The 20,608-nt window shown below is 52.1% G+C and overlaps 7 protein-coding genes across 7 annotated transcripts; 4 read left to right on the forward strand and 3 right to left on the reverse strand.

The window, feature by feature from the left end:
• Positions 1 to 3,528: 3,528 nt before the first annotated feature.
• TRIREDRAFT_107072 (uncharacterized protein) lies at positions 3,529 to 4,376 on the forward strand (the record flags this gene model as incomplete). Its single annotated transcript, XM_006964947.1, has 3 exons — positions 3,529 to 3,777; positions 3,855 to 4,197; positions 4,354 to 4,376. The coding sequence occupies 3 exons, from the start codon at positions 3,529 to 3,531 to the stop codon at positions 4,374 to 4,376; spliced, it is 615 nt and encodes a 204-aa protein (XP_006965009.1).
• A 923-nt stretch (positions 4,377 to 5,299) lies between these two features.
• TRIREDRAFT_107073 (uncharacterized protein) lies at positions 5,300 to 7,105 on the reverse strand (the record flags this gene model as incomplete). The annotated part of the gene is made up of 1 exon (XM_006965110.1): positions 5,300 to 7,105. The coding sequence occupies one exon, from the start codon at positions 7,103 to 7,105 to the stop codon at positions 5,300 to 5,302; it is 1,806 nt and encodes a 601-aa protein (XP_006965172.1).
• A 261-nt stretch (positions 7,106 to 7,366) lies between these two features.
• On the forward strand, positions 7,367 to 8,912 carry TRIREDRAFT_121681 (uncharacterized protein; the record flags this gene model as incomplete). Its single annotated transcript, XM_006964948.1, has 1 exon — positions 7,367 to 8,912. The coding sequence occupies exon 1, from the start codon at positions 7,377 to 7,379 to the stop codon at positions 8,910 to 8,912; it is 1,536 nt and encodes a 511-aa protein (XP_006965010.1). The 5' UTR covers positions 7,367 to 7,376.
• A 591-nt stretch (positions 8,913 to 9,503) lies between these two features.
• Positions 9,504 to 10,946, reverse strand: TRIREDRAFT_121682 (uncharacterized protein; the record flags this gene model as incomplete). Its single annotated transcript, XM_006965111.1, has 5 exons — positions 10,709 to 10,946; positions 10,328 to 10,631; positions 9,934 to 10,206; positions 9,577 to 9,694; positions 9,504 to 9,508 (listed from the first exon to the last, which is right to left on the reverse strand). The coding sequence occupies exons 2-5, from the start codon at positions 10,454 to 10,456 to the stop codon at positions 9,504 to 9,506; spliced, it is 525 nt and encodes a 174-aa protein (XP_006965173.1). The 5' UTR covers positions 10,457 to 10,631; positions 10,709 to 10,946.
• Positions 10,947 to 11,949: 1,003 nt separating this feature from the next.
• Positions 11,950 to 12,366, forward strand: TRIREDRAFT_107076 (uncharacterized protein; the record flags this gene model as incomplete). Its single annotated transcript, XM_006964949.1, has 2 exons — positions 11,950 to 12,054; positions 12,094 to 12,366. 2 exons carry the CDS (start codon positions 11,950 to 11,952, stop codon positions 12,364 to 12,366), a joined length of 378 nt encoding a protein of 125 aa, XP_006965011.1.
• Positions 12,367 to 13,505: 1,139 nt separating this feature from the next.
• Positions 13,506 to 15,890, reverse strand: TRIREDRAFT_61183 (uncharacterized protein; the record flags this gene model as incomplete). The annotated part of the gene is made up of 4 exons (XM_006965112.1): positions 13,506 to 15,026; positions 15,084 to 15,374; positions 15,436 to 15,601; positions 15,628 to 15,890. 4 exons carry the CDS (start codon positions 15,888 to 15,890, stop codon positions 13,506 to 13,508), a joined length of 2,241 nt encoding a protein of 746 aa, XP_006965174.1.
• A 578-nt stretch (positions 15,891 to 16,468) lies between these two features.
• On the forward strand, positions 16,469 to 18,700 carry TRIREDRAFT_107078 (uncharacterized protein; the record flags this gene model as incomplete). The annotated part of the gene is made up of 2 exons (XM_006964950.1): positions 16,469 to 17,708; positions 17,769 to 18,700. 2 exons carry the CDS (start codon positions 16,469 to 16,471, stop codon positions 18,698 to 18,700), a joined length of 2,172 nt encoding a protein of 723 aa, XP_006965012.1.
• Positions 18,701 to 20,608: the final 1,908 nt, after the last annotated feature.

The following is a 20,608-nucleotide window of genomic DNA, read 5'->3' on the forward strand; positions in this document are numbered from 1 at the left end:
AATTGATATCTGGTGACAATAGAATAGAGACAGAGGTCTGATATCGAAGATTGACGAGAACTCTGGTACAAGGCTCTAAAAAAGTAAATGGAACATCTCGCACGATACTGACATGCCAGTGAAGAGGAACACAGAGGTTATAAATAAGAGGCCGTATCAGAATCAAGTATGAAGAATTTCAGCCCAACCTAGGTATGCATCGGAAACCTAAGAGCCTCGCCGACGCCTCACCGACGAGTGCCTAAGCCAGCTCCATCACAGTGACAAATGAAATTCGACTTGCCGTGTGATGATGTATCATTGTATGGTACAGCCTGAAAAAAGGACATGTGCGATTGGCCGCCAGAGAGATATTGTATCTGGCGTGGCTCTGCCTTACTGAGGCCCAACATCTTGCTCTCATGCCTAACGAATTCTGAAGCAATTGTTCCAACGGCGCTTGACTGGGTATGAAATAGAGAGCCAAAACTTGAAGTGATAAGTTGCAGTACACAGATGGCCGCAGGCTGTGTCACTCGGTTGCCTCTTGGCTGCCTTGTGGTTCCCGAACGATATCCGAACCGTCCGTCCACGTACCTATACAGATGAAATACTACGTATATCACTTGTTTATAAATTTTGACTGACTACTAATCGAAAGGGATAGGCCCCGTGAAATAGCATTGTTCCTGTCAAACCAAGAGAAAAAGTTACGAAAAGAGCTGGATCCTCTGCCTATGGTGGGTGGTAAACTTCAACGAGGGCGAGCGGGTTGGTTAACCACTAATAAGGGAACCATATAACTCCAGATATGGATTCTTGGTCTGCTAGAAATGAAAGACAATGCACTTGTAGAGAAGAGCTTGACGAGATCCCAAATTTTCCACTACCTTTGGTCGTATGTGACAGGAAGAGCGGCATTCTTGATATACCTTACTTCACATGCGGTCGGAGAAGAACGCGTCACACACCCCGCTGAGTACTGCGTTTACCTTGGGTCATTATCATGAAGAATAACTACCGGAAAACCCCTTTCAATATTTAAAAAAAATATCAAAGGAAACTCCTCATTGCAAGCCTTCGACTCTATGAGCTTTCATCTATTTCTTGTCCCACCTGTCGTGGTGGTGACAGAGGTGCGGTTAAGGTAGCGGCGACAGAGGTGTGTAACGCGTTATCTTTCCATAGGTGGCCCCCCCTATTGTGCCTGTGCAAATGATCTATAGTAACTGTATAAGCGCGCTAAAAATTTAAGGTTGCGATAGCGCCACGCTAGCATCAAGGATACATGCGCTGCATAGTAGTTACTGAAATTTTAATGTACCTTTACAGATTATGCAGCAGCTGTAAAATGCTGTAAAGTGCTATAAAGGCGCAGACAGTTATTGCAGCAGCTGTAAAGTAAAAAAGAGCCGCCTAGCTATAGGTGCTTAGGTGGTTATTGCAGCAGCTGTAGTATGCAGGCAGTTATTACAGCAGCTGTAAAGCGTAAAAGGGCCGCCTAGCTATAGGTGCTTTAGTGGTTATTGCAGCAGCTGTAGAGTGCTGTATTACAGTAATTACAGAAGCTATAGCACTGAGTTATAGCGCTTATCTCTTGAGTACTTGCAGATGTACCTCTCAAGTTAGTGTGGCGCTATCGCAGTCTAATGGCTTTAGTGTGGTCCACACAGTTACTATAGATCATTTGCGCAGGCAAAATAGGGGAGGCCTCCATAGGTAACTCCTGATTCACTCATCATTTTGGATTAGCGTACTGAGAATTACCCAGTGCTGAAATTTTGCGTCCCCGGACGTAAAATCTCAGCACGGAATATTTCAGCACGCCCATGATTGCCTAAAACAGCTAGTTACAGGGGAGGCATCAGGGATCTCTGAGCTTGGACCATCCCAACACGCCGTCAGGCGAAGCTGCTGACCTATCAAGCGGCTTGCAAAATAACCGGGAAACCCAAAATAATTCACACACAAAAGAATATCATACACACACACTCAGGCTCCACAGTTTGTCGATACTGCTGCACTTATTTTTCGAGTGTACGCACGTATTCATTTTGCGGTCCCTATTAATTTGCAGACCGCTTGCTTATGTATAAGTATTATGTCGTCACCTACGAGTACATGTAGTATCTGAGTATATTAACGGGTAATAAAGCCTAGGCGGAGGCTAGGCGAGATGCCATTGCCGTACCTACATACAGGAACATCGGCAACATCACTAAATCAAAGATCTGCCCGTCTCCAGTATTAAATCACCATCCTAAGTTGACCATTTCTTACTAGACAGTTAAGGTGGGTACTACTCGAACTACCTATGCAAACAGACAAGGACGAAGCCCATATATTGACATATCCTACCTACTTATCGTCATCAGCCATGAGCCGAACCGTGTCGCCTGTTTGAGTCCTTCTCCATCGAGTCACATCGACGCCAGACTTCAAGACGACTCTGTGATAGTCTGCCTCCACTTGCCACGGCGTCTCGGCTGCTTGCCTTTCCTCTTGGCGCAGTGTTTGCTCTCGTGGGCCTTGATATTCGACTTATTGGGATCTCTTGCGCCGCAGCCATGGCGGCATTGGTAGATGACTCGCTGGAAACCTGGGATGGTTTCGGGATGGTGAATCTTGATGTGTTTTCGGAGATTGCTGGTCTGGCCCCTACGACCGTTTTTTCCGAGTTGAAACTTCGCATTGCAATGCGCGCATTGAATGGTTCCGCCATGTTTGGCTGTGGTAGTTGAGGAAGATGGCTTATAAGTGGTGGACGAAGAGGTGGTCCGATTTGACGATACGCTGGGTGCGCATGTCGCCGGCGAATGCTCAATGCTCGTATCAACCATACTGACACTGTAAATATTCGTACGAATGTAGAAAACGGGCAGGAGTTGGAAGCTTACTTGAACGGAGGGCATATGGAATAGTTACGCTCGAAAGATGGCTTCATGACTGTCATATATCCCCAGACTTTCGCTGTGGGGAAGGGCGGGTGGTTCAGCAGCTCAAGTGAGAGCGGCGACCGTTCTTGCAACAAATGGTCTGCGTTGTGCCAGCTCTTTCAGGAAGAGAAAAAAAAATAAACATAATTATCGAGCATGAAATAATATTGTCTTGCTATCTGATCCGAAGCCCATCGTTAACCAGCATCCGAAATCAGAGTGGGCAGGCGGATCATATTTATACGTGCGTCTGCATGATGGTGGGCGAGTATATACCTACTGGTCGGGCCAGTACCAACAGGGGATGCATTCCTAAATTGATCTTTGGAAATCTGCGGCTGTCAGACTAGTACATGCAACTTCGGGTCGGCCGGTTTCCTACTGAAGTTTCCTGACGCGTTGAGATTTTCAGGAATCGCATACATCAGTACGTGTCGCTCACCGCTGAGCCTCTCAAGCTTCTCAACCACCTTTTAGGAGTCTCCAGATTCCTAAAAACATGGAGCAATTAAATAGACGGCACAACCATCTACTCAGGCCATCGTTCCATTCATGCTTTGGTGTCATTCATAGGCAACCACATCTTATCAGTCAGCGTTGAATTTTCAGTATCATGTCTATATCGCGGGACGTTGAATTGGAGTCTCAGCTTGATTCAACATGGGTCAACTTCCGTGTGGTCGTGCTTAGCCACGGTGACTATCGTCTATACCATATCCCACTTCGATCCTCCGACAAGGGGATTGATGTCATGCACAAACTAAAAAAGACTCTTCTGACCTCTCGCGGCTGGTGGACGAGCAAGTTCATGAAGATCGTCCCATTTCTGAGGCCGGTGGTTTACAACGCAACGATGTACCCAGTACGTTGACGTCCAAACTTGATCCGCCCGCTGTACTCATCTATCAAGATTAAGATGAAAGGCTGAGTTGTTCCTAGGTACCAATCGAAGCTATCTCTCAAGACCTTCCTTGTACTGTCGACATTGGAGCCAAGCATCGCTGCCACGTTCTGACAAGGGCTTTGTATAACCCCAGAGAGCTCCCGGCCGAGTGCGACTTCGTTACCTCGTACCGCCGCTTCGCAGCTATCGTCGAGGCGCCTGGCACCATCCAACCCAGGGATGTGTTGTTGATACTCTTGGAGCTCGACAAGGTTATGTTTTCAGCGACTGTCTTGCTAGCCCTGACCTTTTCTATCATCTGTGGAGTCGTGGCAGGTATTCTGTGGAAGAGTTTAGATGTTGGGCTAGGGGTGTTTGGTGCTATCATAGGCGTGGTTGGTGTGTTGACAGGCATTCTTACCTATGTGCTCAACTAGCGATTGCAGTTCTAGAATAGCGACACCTTAGAGGTAGGCCTGGGTTGTCATTTCTCTTTCTATAGAAGACCATTATTATCATAGCAGAGTTCGACTAGGTACTGCCAAAGCTTCATAGCCAGAAGTGAGGTCTGGCTGTAGTTTGAGCTACAGTCTTGGATTTCTGACTATAACTCATGGCATGGCTCGCCGTGTTAGATGATCCATCGCGATAATATGTGTATAAGTAAAGAATGTAATACTAGGAGAAGTTTCCTTGCAATGCTCTTCTATTCGCGCGTTTTTCAAAGCTACTGATGAAGCAGTCTTGACTAAAACAAAGCCCTTTGTTGACGCGGATAGCTGTTCGCCATGCCAACTTAGACACTTTAAAGGGAGCTAAAAGGAGAGGAGTCTAGCTAAGGTACTTACTAAAGCCCAATGGCCCGCAGTTTTCTTTTAAACGACATCTGCGTGAGATTGTTCCTTAAGTACTGAAAGGAGACTCTGGGGAGGAGTTGCTCTCACTGTGGATGATCATTAAGCCTCAACACTCGCAAATATTTGCCTACTGGAATGTAATCTTTCAACAGCCCACGCTGAATCACGGCCATGACCCTTCCTCCCGGATCAAGATGACTTTCAAGCGTGGGGCGAAGTCAATGGCATCTGACGGGGGTGACGCTGGTCAAATGCCTAGTGGCAACAATGCGGCTCTACAAGTCGACGGGAGACGCAAAATCTGACAGACATGGCGAGGATCACATACTTTTGGGGTTTTCACCTGATCTAAAGCCCAACCTTGGGCGCCACATCAAGTCACGGGCGTAGCGTAGGTGAACTGAAGGACCGCAACGGACTTTGCCTTCCGACAAAAACAAGGAAGAAGGATTGTACGAAGGGTAGGGGAGGGAACACATACAATAGCCGGTACTCGCTGGCTGACGGCTGAAAACTACCTATTCCGGCTCTTGACCATAGGGACCGCATGCTGAAAGGAGAGTGAAGTCCATGTGCCTCGCGACTGACCTTTGTTCAACAATGCGACAGTCAATGCACAAGCAAGCACAAAAGACCCCTTGTCTTCAATTGTCGTCGTTTGCAGCTGATGATGGGGATGGAGCCTCTGAACGACTCATCCGCTCCCTTGAATGGTCCCGACCCTGCGTCTCAGCTGTTGAACTGGCGTTGTCGCTCCCAATGGATGAAGGCGGCGGCGCATCTGAGCGCTTCATCCGCTGGTTCGAATCATCGGCGCTAGAAGTGTTGCTGCTGGGGCTTGACGATCGGGTCAAAAGCTCTGGGATTGGAGACTGAAGGCTTCGATCAAGACCGTCTCCCACATTCGAGCCAGGAAGAGGCAGGTCGTTGTCCGGCCGCTGCATGCTGAAGCTTTCCTCGCTACTTTGAAGACTTGAAATACGAACAGAGCCCGGCTCTTCGATCTGTTCCCAAACTGCATCCGTCAAAACATCGTCGGCACTGGGCCGTTGGGAAGAGTCTGGTGATAACATGGCGCGAAGAACTGTTGCCAGGCCGTCGGGCATTTGCGTCTCCAGGCGTGCGAGATGGTCCAGCATAGCAGAGTAGTTTTCGTGGTCAGAGAGTGGACCAGACCACATGCAACCCTCAAATGTAGCCATGATAGATAAAGCCAGACTGAAAATATCAATGGCATTTGTGTTGGTCTCGTGGGTAGCAACCTCAGGAGCCTGATAGGAGAGAGACCCAAGAAATTTCTCAGCACTCTGAGAGCCCACCTTGGCCATGCCAAAGTCGCCAATAGCGGCGGCGGCAGGCTGCAGTGAGAACACAAGCAGATTGCTAGGGTTGATATCTCTATGCATGATTCCCGCCGCATGAAGGTTCTTGAGTCCTTCGAGAGTGTGGCGAAAGAGCGCAAGCTTCAGAGATGCGCTGATCTCCTGCCACGGTGCGGTATCAAAGGTAAAAGGCGCGTAGGGCATGACCAGGTGCATGTCCTCATACTCGGCTTGGGAACAAGGCAGCGGAGAGCCATGTCCACAAGACTTGGAAAGCAGAGGCACAAGGCCACTCGATGCGTGAGCGGCAATGATTGAGGCAATGCTAATTTCGTTGACTACAGCTTCGATATTGGCCTGCGAACATTGCATGGTCTTACATGCGATAGGGTTCCCGGTCCTTCTGTCCACGCCGGCTCTGACGACGCAAGTGTTGCCCTTTGCAATGACGTTGTGTAGGATAACATGCCTCAGACGGATGTGATCAAGCCGTGGTTGGATCGCAAAGCAGCGAGGAATATCCCAATTCCCAAGCTGTACCTGCATATATGCTTTGCGGCTGGCCAAGAATGCACTTGCACTCTCGATGGAATATTGCAATGCGTAGTGCAGCGAGCCAATGCGGAGCAGATTAGTGGATAGATGAAGAACATGCTCCTCATGATATTGCAACTCGATGTGATTGCCTTGATTGTCGGCATTCAGATACCATAAGGAGTGGTTGGCATTGGCATTGCGAATCATCAAGACCCCAGACTTGCGGTGAAAAAAGACATCGAAAAGCTCCCGCCCTTTGAAGCAGCGCGATCTCGGAGAACAGACTGGCAAGTCGATGCACTGTTCATGCTTGTTGGAAGCCAATTTCCCGACAACCCACTCCGAATCACGGCCATGGCCTTCTCGGCCGAATGTAAAGACGATTGTATATCTCGACCGTGAAGCGATATCGTGGGCGTCTGACGGGGATGCGTTGCTCAAGTGTCTAGTGGGAATGACTAGGTCCATTGGTGAACCGACGGCGTCTGAACGGTGCTTGGCCACAAGCGACGCCAAGTGGGTTTGAGCCACTTTGGACTCTGGCGTCAAGGTTGCAAAGCTCAGGGACATTTCTGCAGACGACAAGGCCATGATGACCTCTGCGACGGTTGATTCAACCACCTAAGACAATGACGTGCCCAGGATGCTGATACAGCTGTTGACTGCTTTTGAAGGCGTGAATTTCAACCTTGGCCATATATCGCCATGAGTAGCCTGCGTCTCACGTGATGCGAGTCCACGTGACATAAGCGCAATCCTTCGTGATTACCTTAGTACCTTACGAGTAGCTCATTCAACTTTCCATATCTTGGGCCTGTGATGAGTTTCGCAACGCGTGAAAGCAGCATAAACCGCCAACCAAATGGCCACAGTGACAGCGGAAGACATTCGGACGGTAGCAGAGCGCGTCCGAGCGGCAGCAGAGATCGTTGCTCCATATGAGCGTAGGGAGCCATATGATTTCGAAGTCTTTGAGCCACTCATGAAAATGGTCCCGAAAGAACGAGTTCCTTGCGATCCGCCTCCTCGGCGCCCACACGAAACTGACAGGGAGTATCATTTGGCCTGGAGGAGTCATTATAACATTTGGCTTCTTCAAAAGATTGACGACTACTTCAAGGTGAAGGGAGGAAGACTACTATCTCCAAGCAGCGATATTGATGATGATGATGATGTCCGAGCCCAAACAGCCTTGCGCAACCAAGAAAAAGTCTTACGAGGCATGGACATTGTGGATTGGGAATTTCTGAGAAGGCCCATGGTACACGAGGAGCATGAGAAGTTCGAGATTCCCCCCGAGTTTTGGGAAAGACAGCGTAGGGAAACCCGCGACAAGGAGTTCCCGAATGATTCATCAGCGAATGTCGATGTGCGTCGAAGCAGAAACAATAATATGGCTCTGTCATCCTTCAGTGGTAGTCCTCAAGGCCCTAGACGACACTCGAGCAATATTCAAAGAAGCATTGAGAATAGCGAAGAGCCGGCAGCTGAGCAGCTAGAAATAGATGGCTCGGCCATACGTCCCTCGATCGAGCAACCCCATGAGAGACCACAAAGCGGAAAGGAGATGGAATCTTCAAGAATCTCGTCATTACCAAATCCTGAACCGACCCGGAAACGGAAACAAACAAGCCTGCCAGTTGAGGATGGCACCGTTGAAACATCAACTAAGAGACAGAGGACGGACAAGCGCCCACAGCTATCGACATCCCCAGATACAGCGGGCCACAAGAGGAAGCGAGACGGTGAAGAACCTCTAGACGAGCCATCATCCACCGGCATATCAAAACAGCCAAGCGACAAAAAGAGGAGACTTGATGCACAATGGAAGATACAGCCGCCACAAAAGAGAAAGAGGGGTTCCCAAGCAAATGGCGAAGAATCACAGGGCTCTCGGCTGGGCGATGAAGTGCCGGGATCGAAGCGGAGGAGATGGAACACGGTGGAGGTGACCAACATTGAGCAGAGTGCCCAACATGCTTTCACTACCGTCGGCTCTGGGCGCACTCTGGCCAGAGCATCGCCTCTCCGCATCACGCGTGCAAGACGGCGGCAGCTCTCAGGTGAGGACGCGCAGCTGCTCCAACTCGACCAGCGTGGCAAGCCAGACGTGCAGGAGCCAAAGCACTCAGCGCCGGAACCTGCTCAGGACCGAACTTTAACAAGCCAGAACAGCCGGCGGCTGAAGGCACCGGCCAGCATCGATGTCAACAACTCCCGCAGAACAAAAGCTACCAGGGGCATCAGGAGGGCCTCTACCAAAGTCTCTACGAAGGACAGCACTACCACCGAGACTACTAAAGTTACCACCAAGGCCACCACCAGTACCATGGCCAAGACGATATCCCGCAGCGCCTCTAGCAGGACCAGAGGCAAAGACCGGCCATTATTCACATAGTCAATGAGTTTCTTGGACGACAAAGTTCTGCTCTACGACCTCTGGACCCTATGCCGTTCGACTTGCGGTAAGGTAGGTAGGCAATGGAAGTGTATGGAGTCCATGTACTGGTTATCCTGACAGGGTCGGGTGCAGCCAGCGACGGACTTTGACACAAGATCCAGGGTCTCGCTTTCAAGGTATCGGCATGGCGGGCGACGCTGCGTATGCTGGTTATCCTGGCAGGGCCGGGTGCAGCCAGTAACGCCTCTTAGTGTCGTCGCCGTGCGCGATTCCGCAACCTAGCCGTCCTGGCCGGTGGCGGATTCACACATATACCAGGCGAGACCCCAAGCTCAGCGGACCAAGTTGCGTATGCTGGTTATCCTGACAGGGTCGGGTGCAGCCAGTAACGTTTCCTCAACTTGGTCGCTGCGGGCACAGCCGTGTGCTGCTATCCTGATACTGTCAGGAGCAGCTATCGACAGACGTGCTCTGGATTTCCATAGTTGCTCCTATTCTGCCTCGCGGGCTGCGCGTGTAGTGGTTCAGTGGGTTACAGGGCAGCACGTTGCTGCTCAAGTCTGATGCTCCCGACTATTCATTTCATTTTCAAGCTGTTTGATTCGGTAGGATAGCATGTTTACTTTTTTTCCAGAAGCAAGGGATTGTATCCCTTACTTACGAAGCGTGGTGTTCAAGGCGTTATTGTTTCGAGGATAGCATATCATTACAAGCACAGACACTGGAGTTTCGGGCTTCGTAGGAGTCCTTAGAGGCTCCCAAGTATGACTATGCTGGTGCTATAGCCTATGTACATACGGCAAGTTATCCACAAGTGCATCTGCGAAGGATGACCCCTTTGTGAAAGATGAAGTTGGAAGCGAGGAGCAGCCACCGAGGCATGGTCTGGACGGTGACATTTTACATTCTTCTTGACTACAATAAACAAGGCTGCCCGAAATCCTAATACCAAGCCATGACTCCATCTAGCAGAGGTGCTAGCCCCCTCAGATCCCGATTTGCCATGATGGGATTATACCTGCTGTTCCTCTGGCTCAAGGCTACAGCTCGAGACAGCGTGAGCACTTGAGTACCCCAATGCCTCAAGATCGTCAACAGTGCTAGGACTGCCATCGTCCAACTCTTCATTCAAGGCTTGCGAGAAGAAGCTCGCCCCTTCCATCTCCGCCGCAAGCTTGTCCAGCCGGGCCCGACGTTCCTCGGGAGCCTTTACCTCGAGAACGGACTGAAAGGTGCATTCGTTGGCAACACGCCGAGTGCCGCAGTGCCGGCACGGCCAATATCGGCTACACTATTGAGTGAGTTAGAACAGCAAAGGCTAGTAGCACGATGGTGTAGGAGACATGTTGATTTGGGCCATGAGAGCCAAAATTAGTCCTAGCAGAGTGTCAAGATATATATCATCGACATACCTTTTGTTTCCGGCGTCTACACTCGGAGCAAGAGGAGTGCATTTGAACCCCCATCGCCCTCGCCTGCGTCATCGGGGCCCCTTGCGCCCGACCGCCCGTGTCTTCTACCGGTAGCTCGTCCGTAGTCATGTTGCCTTAGAGATTTTCGAGATAGAGAGAAGGCCGAGAGGGGAAGGATAAAGGCTGGTTCGAGGCGGGGGACGCTGAGCTACGGTCGCTGTCGAGGCGACGGGAAGGCGGAGGCGGAGGCCAAACGGACAACCAACGGCTCCCTGACGGCCGGCCAACGGCGCTTTTGGTGGAGCTGGATGGTGTCAGCGGCGAAGGGCTAGAGCTGAAGCCCCCAAAGATGGGGGGGACCGTGCTAGCGGAGAATCTAACCTGAAGCCTGAATATATGTGTTTGTGCTGTTGGAAGGCTTCGAGGTAAGAATGAACAGAGGGCAAATCGATGGAAGGCGGATGAGGGGGGCCAAAGCAATAATGACCGGCAGAGATGAGCTGAATGCTGCCCCGACACGAGAGGTGCCCTTGGATCAATGGAGGCGGCAGCCGCTTCGTTATAACTTGATGAGATAAGGCACATGTAGCTCAGCCTGGGCTCAAGCCTCCGACGTGGACGACTGCCTACATGTACTTCAAGATACTAGCAAAGGGTGTGCGGATAGGGGAGGGGAGAAACAAGGAAGAAAGCTACCCAGATCATCTAAGGTAGTCATGAGCTTGACCGGGTTCCCGTTTCCTCTCCCCTGCATCAAGCCATGTCTCGGCGCTGTTCAGCCGTCTGTTGCTAGTATTATCGGAATCTGCCCACTATGTACCTAGGTAGTATGCCGCCGGCAAGCCTCAGAAGTCTCTAGCTGCTTCGCCATTCTGGATTTTCCAGACGCAGCTCTCTTCCATAAAGGAGCTTGATGCCGGTAGATACTGCACATATGCGTCGCTCCCCTCCATCAATACCTAGATCTCCGTCGTTTGTCGTACCTCTCTGCCTTTCCCCCTTTTCAGGCGCATCGCTGGCGCGTCACCGGAGGCAGCCCGATCTGCAAGACCGTTGGAGCTAATACGCCAGTTCCCGGCTCATTACATGCATGCATGTACATGTGATGAGAGCGACGGCTGCTCAGCTGCGGTCCATGTCTGCCGCGTTCGACAAGGGAGAGGCCCTGGCCGTCGCTTTCCCCTGCTTGGGCCTCCCTCCTCCCCCCGGCTGATTGCGCTGGTCTCCCGTCCTTCGCGTGTGCGAATCCAAGAGTCCGGTTGGAGCCAGATCCGTGAGACAGGGATCAATGACCCGGGGACGGAAGATGCCTGTCTGCAGTTTAGTAGCAGCAATGTTTGTCCGAATACGATACGGGGCACGATCATCTCAGCTCCCCGCCTCAACCTGATGATTGAGTCTCAGATGAAATTCCCTATTCCTTTTCCGTGTCCTTCTAAGGAAAGACACGTAAAATACAAAGATCCTGCTTCCAAATACCTACGAAGGAAGTAAGCATCACTTACCTGCACCTAAACAGGTATAGCAGCACTTGAGCTGGGGCTCGATAACCATAAGACAAAGATCTCGGGACACTCCGCCTCGACTCGGGATCTGGGAGATGCCGCCAGCTGTTACCCACCATGATAAGTCCGATCGAGGTCGAGGCTGCGGAGATGAGTGCCTACCTTAGTACTATCGCACTGAACAACGTCCATGTACGCACCCTACGAGTGCGTAACAACTTTGTAAGTTGACTTTGCACACCGACCGTTACCATACTGTAGCACCCGCATTGGAGTACCAAGATACGCAAGAATTCAGCAGAGATTGGTGCGACGTACGGTGCTCTGAGCAGAGCAAGCCCTCAGCCGCACGTCGATGTCGGCTGCTTTCGCCTCGGCGACAGATCGAGCCTCAACCCTTCAAGGTCCTTCTGGCGGGAACGAGGTTGGTACAGGGTAGCCCCTGTCAGTCTCACAGGTTCTCTTTTGCCCTCCCACGTCATCCAATCTCACACAAACAGCATCCGCCTCAATTTCTTTTCATCCTTCATCTGATCTCTCCGGATGGATTTGGTCCAAGCACGACATTGCCGGCGATGACGTTCCGGTTCTTTGTCATTGTCCTCATATATGTCAAGGAGCTGGAGCTAGCCATCGAAGTTGGCGATACGTCATCGCCAAATACTTCGACAAGGCGGTACAGCATCAGACGAGTACAGGAAGTCTTTTATTTGTTTCCCTTCTCACCGCCGGGCGTTTTTTTTTTTTTGCCAAGGGATGCATGCTAGAAAGCTGTACCCAGCTACACTCGTGTTTTCGTCTTGATAAGTTGTCTCAGTTTCCCGCAAGACACCTCTCGAGTTACACCTGTTCACAAGGTGTCTGCCTGGACACAAGGAGACTAGGTTGACAGCGGATGCAGACATCTGCTGTGCTCCAATCAGCAGAGACAGACCCTTGCAATTGAACGCAGCGTCTAGCAAGCCGTTGTTTGCTGTTCGATTTGGAATTCGAGAGCGCCCTTCATGTATCGGGGAGTGGGACTGGTTCTTGGCCTCGATCGTCAACGAAAGTTGGACGCCTCATCATCACAATCTAGGGCGAGAGATTTCTGGCTGTCAACTGGGTAATTCGACATGATGTCCTCGGGGGGGTGAATTGGTGAAGGAAATCTGAATTGCACCAGCAGATCTCGTGCCTCTGCAGCTCCTAAATTCACGCAGTGACATGTCCTGTTGCCTCCTTTGTCCAGGGCTGCATACGAGCACCCGTATGTGCAGAGTCGAACAAGCCAATTTCCTCTCCATTTCTCGTACGACCCCAAGCTCCGTCTTGGGGCAGCATGCGTTTGCCCCGAGAACTCGACTTATGCAAGAAGTGGCTACCGTCTGAATGGGACCCTGTTCCTCCTGGAATCCATAGCCAGGTACGCGATAAATATCCCAACAGAACACGGATTATGACAATGGTCCCTCGCTTCAGGTTTGTGGCTTGAGCCACCATGGGTCATCTAATCAAATGCTCATATATTGTCCATCAAAAGTATCGTATCAGCATGTACAGAATTATTACATTGCGGGCGGCCTACGGACTGTAAGACATCTAAAATCAGTCTCCGTAGCCTAGCTCTTGTTCTATTCGATTGTTTGCTTCCGGCAACCGCGGTATCATTTCCTCTCTAGACGATCCTTTCCTCAGTCGCCGCCGACATTGCGGCCCAGGTCTCTCCGCACTCTCCACACGCGTGATCCGACTGGCCGCTTCTGACTGCCGCGTAGCACTTCCACCCAAGGGAGGGCCGTGGAGGAGCCAGCACTTGGATCCAGTGGGGGAGCGTCGGTTTCCGCTGCCGCTTCTTCTTCGTTGCTGGCGACTACGACTTCGTCTTCGTCGTCTTCTTCTTCCTCGTCGTTGGGGTCCACGCCCGCCATCTGCAGGGCCCTCTCCGCGCCAGCATCTCCCTGTTGGGAGCGGTGGTATAGATCTTCCGTGTAAGCCCAGGTTGGCGCGTCGAATCTTCCATGAACCAGCACGATTTGCCGTCCCTGCGAACGGATCTGCTCTATCGTTTGTAGAGGGATGGGCGTGAGGACTTGGAGCGTTTGAGTGGCGGTGTCGATGCCTCGGATGAGCACGAGGCCGATTGTGCGAGAGAAGCGTGGGTCGAGGGCTATATCATTGGGGTTGGGGATATACGGCAGACCCTCTGCTGTCCTTGAGATCATGCCTTCTACTGCGGAAGCTCCGTTCTCGTCCGGTGATGCCGCAGTGCTGGCAAGATTGCGAAATGCTTTGGAGTCCTCGACATCAACCGCGGCGAGAATCATTCCATTGACTGCCTGAGAAAGTAGCTCTGGTGGAGTCTGGTAGTCGTATGGTAAGATGCCCTGAATTCCTTGACCAGAGCCAGAATACCGCACCTGCAATGGAGGCATCGATGACAGCGGCGAAGAGTTCCAGCTTGACCTCATTCCGCCGCTTGCCTTGCCCTCGTTTTGTAAATGGAAATACGACATGGCCTGCATGGCCCTCAAGTGAGCCGCAGTACGGGAGGCGAACTCTGACGGCTGCGAGGGGAGTGTAGTGAAGCTCCTCTTCGTCGCAGCGCGCAAGACCTCCACTACGTCTGCAGGGCCGTCTTCGGACATGTAGATTACTTCTGGAGGGTTGACTCGGGAGATGATGTCGACAAGCAGGTCCTGGCCAGTACCCAGGATCCAACCAGGGGTGTTGATGAGAAGGTGGCAATTGCGCAACAGTCTTCGATAGGAGTCCAAAAGGTCCAGTACGCACTCCAAGTAGTGTTCCGGGGCTGAAGCCGGTGTCAAAGACGCCAGGGCGTGACACCTGATGACTTTGTAGGTATCATTGTCGAGATTTGGGTGGGTAAAAGCAGCACTTAGGTTCGGCCGGGTGACGTGGACGAGGGACAGCGTCCCACAAGGTGCATACTCTGGCTGTCCCGGATCCAGGTCGAGGACTGCTACGCCATGGGTGCCCGCGCGTGCCGTCGCCGCTGTTTCGCTCGTCAAGAGACGATTCGCCAACATTTTGGAAAAGGTCGATTTCCCGGCAGACTTGGGGCCGCATACAAGAGTCGTCAACGGGCCATTCTTGGCTACTGTGACGAGGTCGGCCAACTTCTTGTTCCATGCTGGAGGAGATGAGAGCTCTTGTATGACGCACTTCTTAGGGGCGTCATCAGAGCTGCATACCTGGAGATTGTTAGTTTCTCGAAGCTGCTCGAAGGAGGCCAAGCTTGCTGAACATACAATCTGGAAGGTTCGGCCCTTTCCTAGGGTTGCTTCTGTAGAGTCATCCTTGGACTCGCCCCATATGCCTCTGAACAGAGGTGATAGACGGCTCAAGCGCCGCAGGCCGTCCGCATTCGAATCACTGTGAAGCTCTAGGGCGACCTTTTCCGAGGTTCTGATGACGGGGATTGCATGGCAGTGAGGGGCATGAACCCAGTGTATCGCATCTGATGGCTTCAGTGTTGCCCCGAAGATGGTCACCTCTCCGGCTGACACTTTGATTCCAAAGCTTCCAATGACAATGAATCGCTAAGTGCTTTGAATTAGCCAATCCGAAACCGAAGCTTAGAGGGGGGCATGGTGGTAATACCTCGCTGTCTCTGAGCTTCAGCGCAACGGTGCCCTTCGTCGTGACACGGCAGTTGTTTTTATTGAGTAAGAAAGATGAGTATTGCACTCGAGTAGCTGAAGATGCGGCATCTGGAGTAGAAGGGTCGCTGCTAGTATCGGGAATCCCCCATGTCAGTCCACGACCGCTTATACCGAGGTATGGTTGGCGTACCTCATCCTGTTGCCTAGTGAGGCCGCCCTCGATTCGCCGCGACTGAGAGGGCCCCTTGATGCATTCTTCTTGGGTGACTTGGGAGGCTCATTTTGGCGCTTCAGGGTTTGTAGCACACTGAATGAGTTTGTTCTGGCTGAAGATGACTCTTCAGGCTCGGGAGATGAGCTGGGCTCCCTGACGGGTGTATTGGCAGCGAGACGACGGCGAGCTGCAAGTGCACTGATTGCGCTTACTGCTGCTACAGATTGGTCCAAAGCCATTAGATCACATTGAGAGGACTCAAGGGGCTTGGTGAGAGACTGTTTTGGATGGCTTACATGCAGGAGCAGCTGGAGCGTCGAGTTTACGGCGTTTGTTGGAAGACATGTCTAGGTCATTTGCGGAGAGGAAAGACGCAAAAAGCAACTGTCAATGGGCGAGCTTGGAAGCTCAAATGAGAGACGTTCATAGACAGGGTCGGGGCGCTTTACAAACAACAAGTGATGGGAAACCCCGGTATGACAGATTTGACGATACCAGGGACGAAATCGCAGAAAGACAATCACACAGCATGAAGCCAATGAGTCGCAGCCACAGCCATTTGGCGCAAGCTTCTGAAAAAGCGTTATCGATACCAATCGATAAGCCGCGGTGCGCCCAGACACGTCCCGCCAAAGCGCGCTTTTCCCATTACGGGCGCGTTCTTGGTGGGGCTCAGCATCAGCATCTCAAAATTTCCAACTTTCCGCCCAGAAAAAAAAAGTTCAGAGAGCATCATCATCATCATCCTCTTCTCCAACCTCCCGCCTCTTCTCCAACCCCCCAACCCCGGCGCATTGCACCTCGCCACTCCTCCACAATGGCGCCCAAGGAGCCTTACAAGGTGCACTCGCTCAACAAGCACGTCGAAGACACCAAGAAGGGCCTCAGCGGCTCCGCCCAGTACAACCGCCGACCCATCGCCAAGGCTGCCGCAGCGGCCGTCAAGAACGAGCCTGGCGCCCTCAACGCCGCCGTCTTCGGAAACAACAACGACAGCGACGAGTCCAGCGACAGCAGCGAGAGCGACAGTGACAGCGATGGCGAGACTGGCGCCGACCTCCTGAAGAAGCTCGGTGCCAACGGCGCAACGCCTTCGACCGGCCCCAAGCGTCGTGGCAAGGTCGACGAGATCGCCGACAGCGACATTGAGCGAACCGCTTCTGCTAAGCGTGCGGCCGCTAAGAAAGAGCAGCTCGCCAAGAAGGAGTCGTCCACCTCCGAGACGTCGAGCGATTCCTCCAGCGAGTCCGAGTCGGAACAGGATGAACCCAAGGCAAAGGCCAACGGAGCTGTCGCAGCTCCTCAGGCTGCGGCTGGCGAGGAGTCGTCCAGCAGTAGCTCCGAGGACGAAAGCGAGGACGGCGACGAAGAGTCTGACGGCGAAGAAGAAGAAGAACCCAAAGCAGAACCCAAACCAGCTGCGAAGCAGGCGGCCACACCTGCCAAACCTGCCGCTACAAACGGCACTGCCAAGGCAGCTGCCGCAGCTGCCGATTCGAGCAGCTCTAGCGAGGAGTCCAGCGAGGACGAGGACGAGCCTGCAAAGCCTCAGCCTACCAAGGCTCAACCCACTAAAGCTCAATCCACCAAGGCCCAGGCTACCAAGGCGCAGACTGCCAAAGTGACGTCCGCAAAGGCTCAACCCGCCAAAGAGGTCACTGAAGAGTCATCATCCGACTCTGAAGACAGCGATGCGCAAGCCGACGAATCAATGGGACTTTCAGATCGTGAGACGGAGACCCAGGTCGCAGTCCCGAACTTCATTGCCCCTGACTTCACGCTTCGCAAGGGAGACGATGGAGCCAACGGCCAGGACGTGGCGCGAATCTGCAACGAGGCAAACCTCCAGGGCAAGCAATTCTGGTACTTTACAGTGCCGTCTAACGTCCCCGTCTCTGTCATCGAAAACATCGAAATCCCCATGGACCGTTCGCAGCTCGGCAGTCGCGTCTTCTCGCATGACGGCCAAGACTATGGCGTCTCCTTTGACACCATCTCGACCAGAAGCTCGATTCAGATTTTGATTCCTTCCAGCAGCGATTCGAATTACCAACCTGGTCAGTAGACATCCCGATGTCTTTGTAATGAGTTAACTCGAGACTAATCCTTCCCCTTAGCACGCCAGCAAGTTGCTCAGACAATGCACATCAAGAGGATTGCCAACCTCGGAGGTGCAGCCGCTTCAACTGCCGGCCCCGAGCCTCGTCGGGCCGCTCGGCCGCAGCCAAAGGGCCTCAAGGCCAGATACCAGCCGTTCGGCGTCAATACTCCCATGGGCAACATCGGAGCAGATGCTTCTGGAGACGAAGATGTTGAGATGGATGAGGCGCCTGCAGCAGTAGCGACCCCCAAGCCTGCCAAGAAGGAGAAGAAGAGCAAGAAGGATGATGCCAAACTGTCTGAGAGCAAAGACAAGAAGAAGGATGCTGATGTCGCTGCCACGCCCAAAGCTGCGGATGTGAAGACCCCCAAGGCTGATCGCAAGGGCAAGAGAAAGCACACCAACTCTGAAGACGATGCTGTGGCAGCGGAGGCGCAACTCAAGGAAGACATTTCTTCGGCAAAGGGCAAGAGCAAGAAGCAGAAGACGGCCAGGGCTAGCAGTCCCGAACTCGGAGCAGAGCTTCCCCCCATGCCAAAGAAGCAGACCCCCATCGCACCGCCCACTATCCCGTCGTCGTCGGCCTATTCCTTTTCGAACCTTTCATCGTCAGCTACAGCTGTTGCTACTCCCTCCAAGGCTGCAACCGCCACTCCTAGCACTGCTAAGAAGTCGACCAAGAAGACGAAGCCCGAGACTCCTGTGCCCGCACCTCGACAGACTGCAGTCCCGCTGCCTAGCATCCCACTGACTGCCCGACCTAAGGAATCGCCTGTTCCTCTCCCCCCTTCTGCCGCTTTTGCTACACCTGTGCAGTCGAAGAGCAAGAAGAGCAAGGCGAGCAAAGACGAGGCCAATGCAACTGGCTCTTCGCAGCAGAGCCCTCCGCCAAGTGCTCAGGGTGGTGATAAGAAGAAGGCTGCCATCAAAGTCAAGGGATCGGGATAGGGCACCAGGTCTCCTTACAAATGGCTTTCTTGAAGCGCCGTCAGGCGTGAGCCGCCTCTTTGACGTTGTATGGCTTCTGCTTTACCACTACTGGCTTTAGAGCAGCGCTAGGTTTGAGAAGTGTTGGCACTTCGCAAGAGCTGAAGAGCCAATGGCTCTGTTCTCACTATCCTCATTCGATGATTTTCTACCCCAGACTGTTTGTCTGGACGGATCGTTTCTTGCAACTAGGAGACATTGGCGTTTAGGAAAGAAGCAATTTTTCATGTTTGCGCAAAAGCAACCCAGGAGAGACGGGCTTACACTTTCATCTCGAGAATTGATCGAAGGGACAAAAAGGGGTTTGGTTTTCCGGAAGCAGGAGAAAACGATTTGCCGATCTGTGGCGGGCAGTTAATTGTCTGTAATATTCATGTACATCTCACTCAAATTTCGCGGGCATGTTGCCTGACGCGGCGGGCTCTTTGCAGGAGGAAACAGTCTTTCAACGACTTTGCGTAGCCAAAGGGTTTCGTCCCACGTACGTACCTACTCATTTACTAAGGAGCCAATACATTGCAATTGAGACAGTTAACGAAGACGTAGAAGAGCTTGATTTAGACTAATCAAATGAGCATGTAACAACGTGTCTCCGTTGGTCTATCTATGTCTCATAGATGTCGAGCAAATCATGTAGAGGCAGACTTGGTCTGGCATAGATTAGCCATTTGTGAAGCGGTGTTGTGTTGTCACGAGCACTTCTACTGCGACCCAATTGTGCCTGCAGAGCCCACGATACCTTGCACGACTGCTCTCGTTACCAGATCTCGATGCCCGCAAGAAGACCCCGGCCCGCAGCCAGCAATCCTAGTCCGACTGCCTGCCGCCTCTCTCCGTGTCTCTCTCCCTCCCTCACGGCCTGGAGATTGCGACTTGGGCTGCATCGGACAAGTCGATTCGCGGGAGTGGATTATTACCCACAGGACCATGCAATTGGGAACACGTAGCTTGGGAGAGAGATCGGTGCAAATCCATCGGTGGGAGGAAGCGAGAGCGAGCGAGCGAAGGTGTAATACCTAACACCGGTAAAGGATTTGGAGAGGCGGTGATGGTTTACATAAACGTGGATTGCATTTGCGTTGACCGTGTTATACGAAGCCGCTTACGATAGCATCGCCAAGGTACGGATACAAATCTACCCATGCAGATGCTATACACAATGTAAGGGAAGGGCAAGGGGAAAATGAGGCTGTCGTACAAGGGAGGGCAGGCGAACAGGGGCTTCGGGCGGCGACAGGGGGTGGATGCGAGATGCAGAGGAAAGGGAAGAAAGATATGGCTGACCGTGTAATAACGACGGGTACCTGCCTACGGAATCCTGCTGCTCCTGCTGTACCAAGGTATTGAAGCTAGGGTACCCGTTGATCTGATATAGGTCGTGTGGCTTGGTTCGTGGGCGCAGATGCGATCTTTTGTGTTGATCGAGCAAGTGAGGCGTTTCGCTGGGCTGATTCTCTTTGTGTCTTCGTAACTTTACGCGTAACCGCTTAGGGGGCTTATACGTCTGCTTCCTAGTATCTACATCATGCGTTTCTCATCATCTGGGACTTGGGGGCGAAATTGCGAGATGTTGAAACAAAGAAAGTATTGGGAAAAGATGGCAAGTCGTCGTCGTCGTCGTCGTCATCCTTGAAGGGGCTCATTTTTTTTTTTACGCGGCTTTGTTTCCGCGTGTGGTGAGACAAAAGCAGCTTTTACACCTTTTATACTGAGATGAACTGGTTTCATTTAATTTTCCAGCTTAGCTACCGGTTTTGTCCAATGGGATGAGTACGAGCGTGTCCTTGTTGGGCTCTTTTCTTTCATGTGTATTTTACGTACTTCCCGTGTCCCGTTTTCCCACGTTTCTTCTTCCTTTGTTTCTTTGAC

This window comes from Trichoderma reesei (assembly GCF_000167675.1).
Source record: "Trichoderma reesei QM6a unplaced genomic scaffold TRIREscaffold_8, whole genome shotgun sequence".
Taxonomy (NCBI): domain Eukaryota; kingdom Fungi; phylum Ascomycota; class Sordariomycetes; order Hypocreales; family Hypocreaceae; genus Trichoderma; species Trichoderma reesei.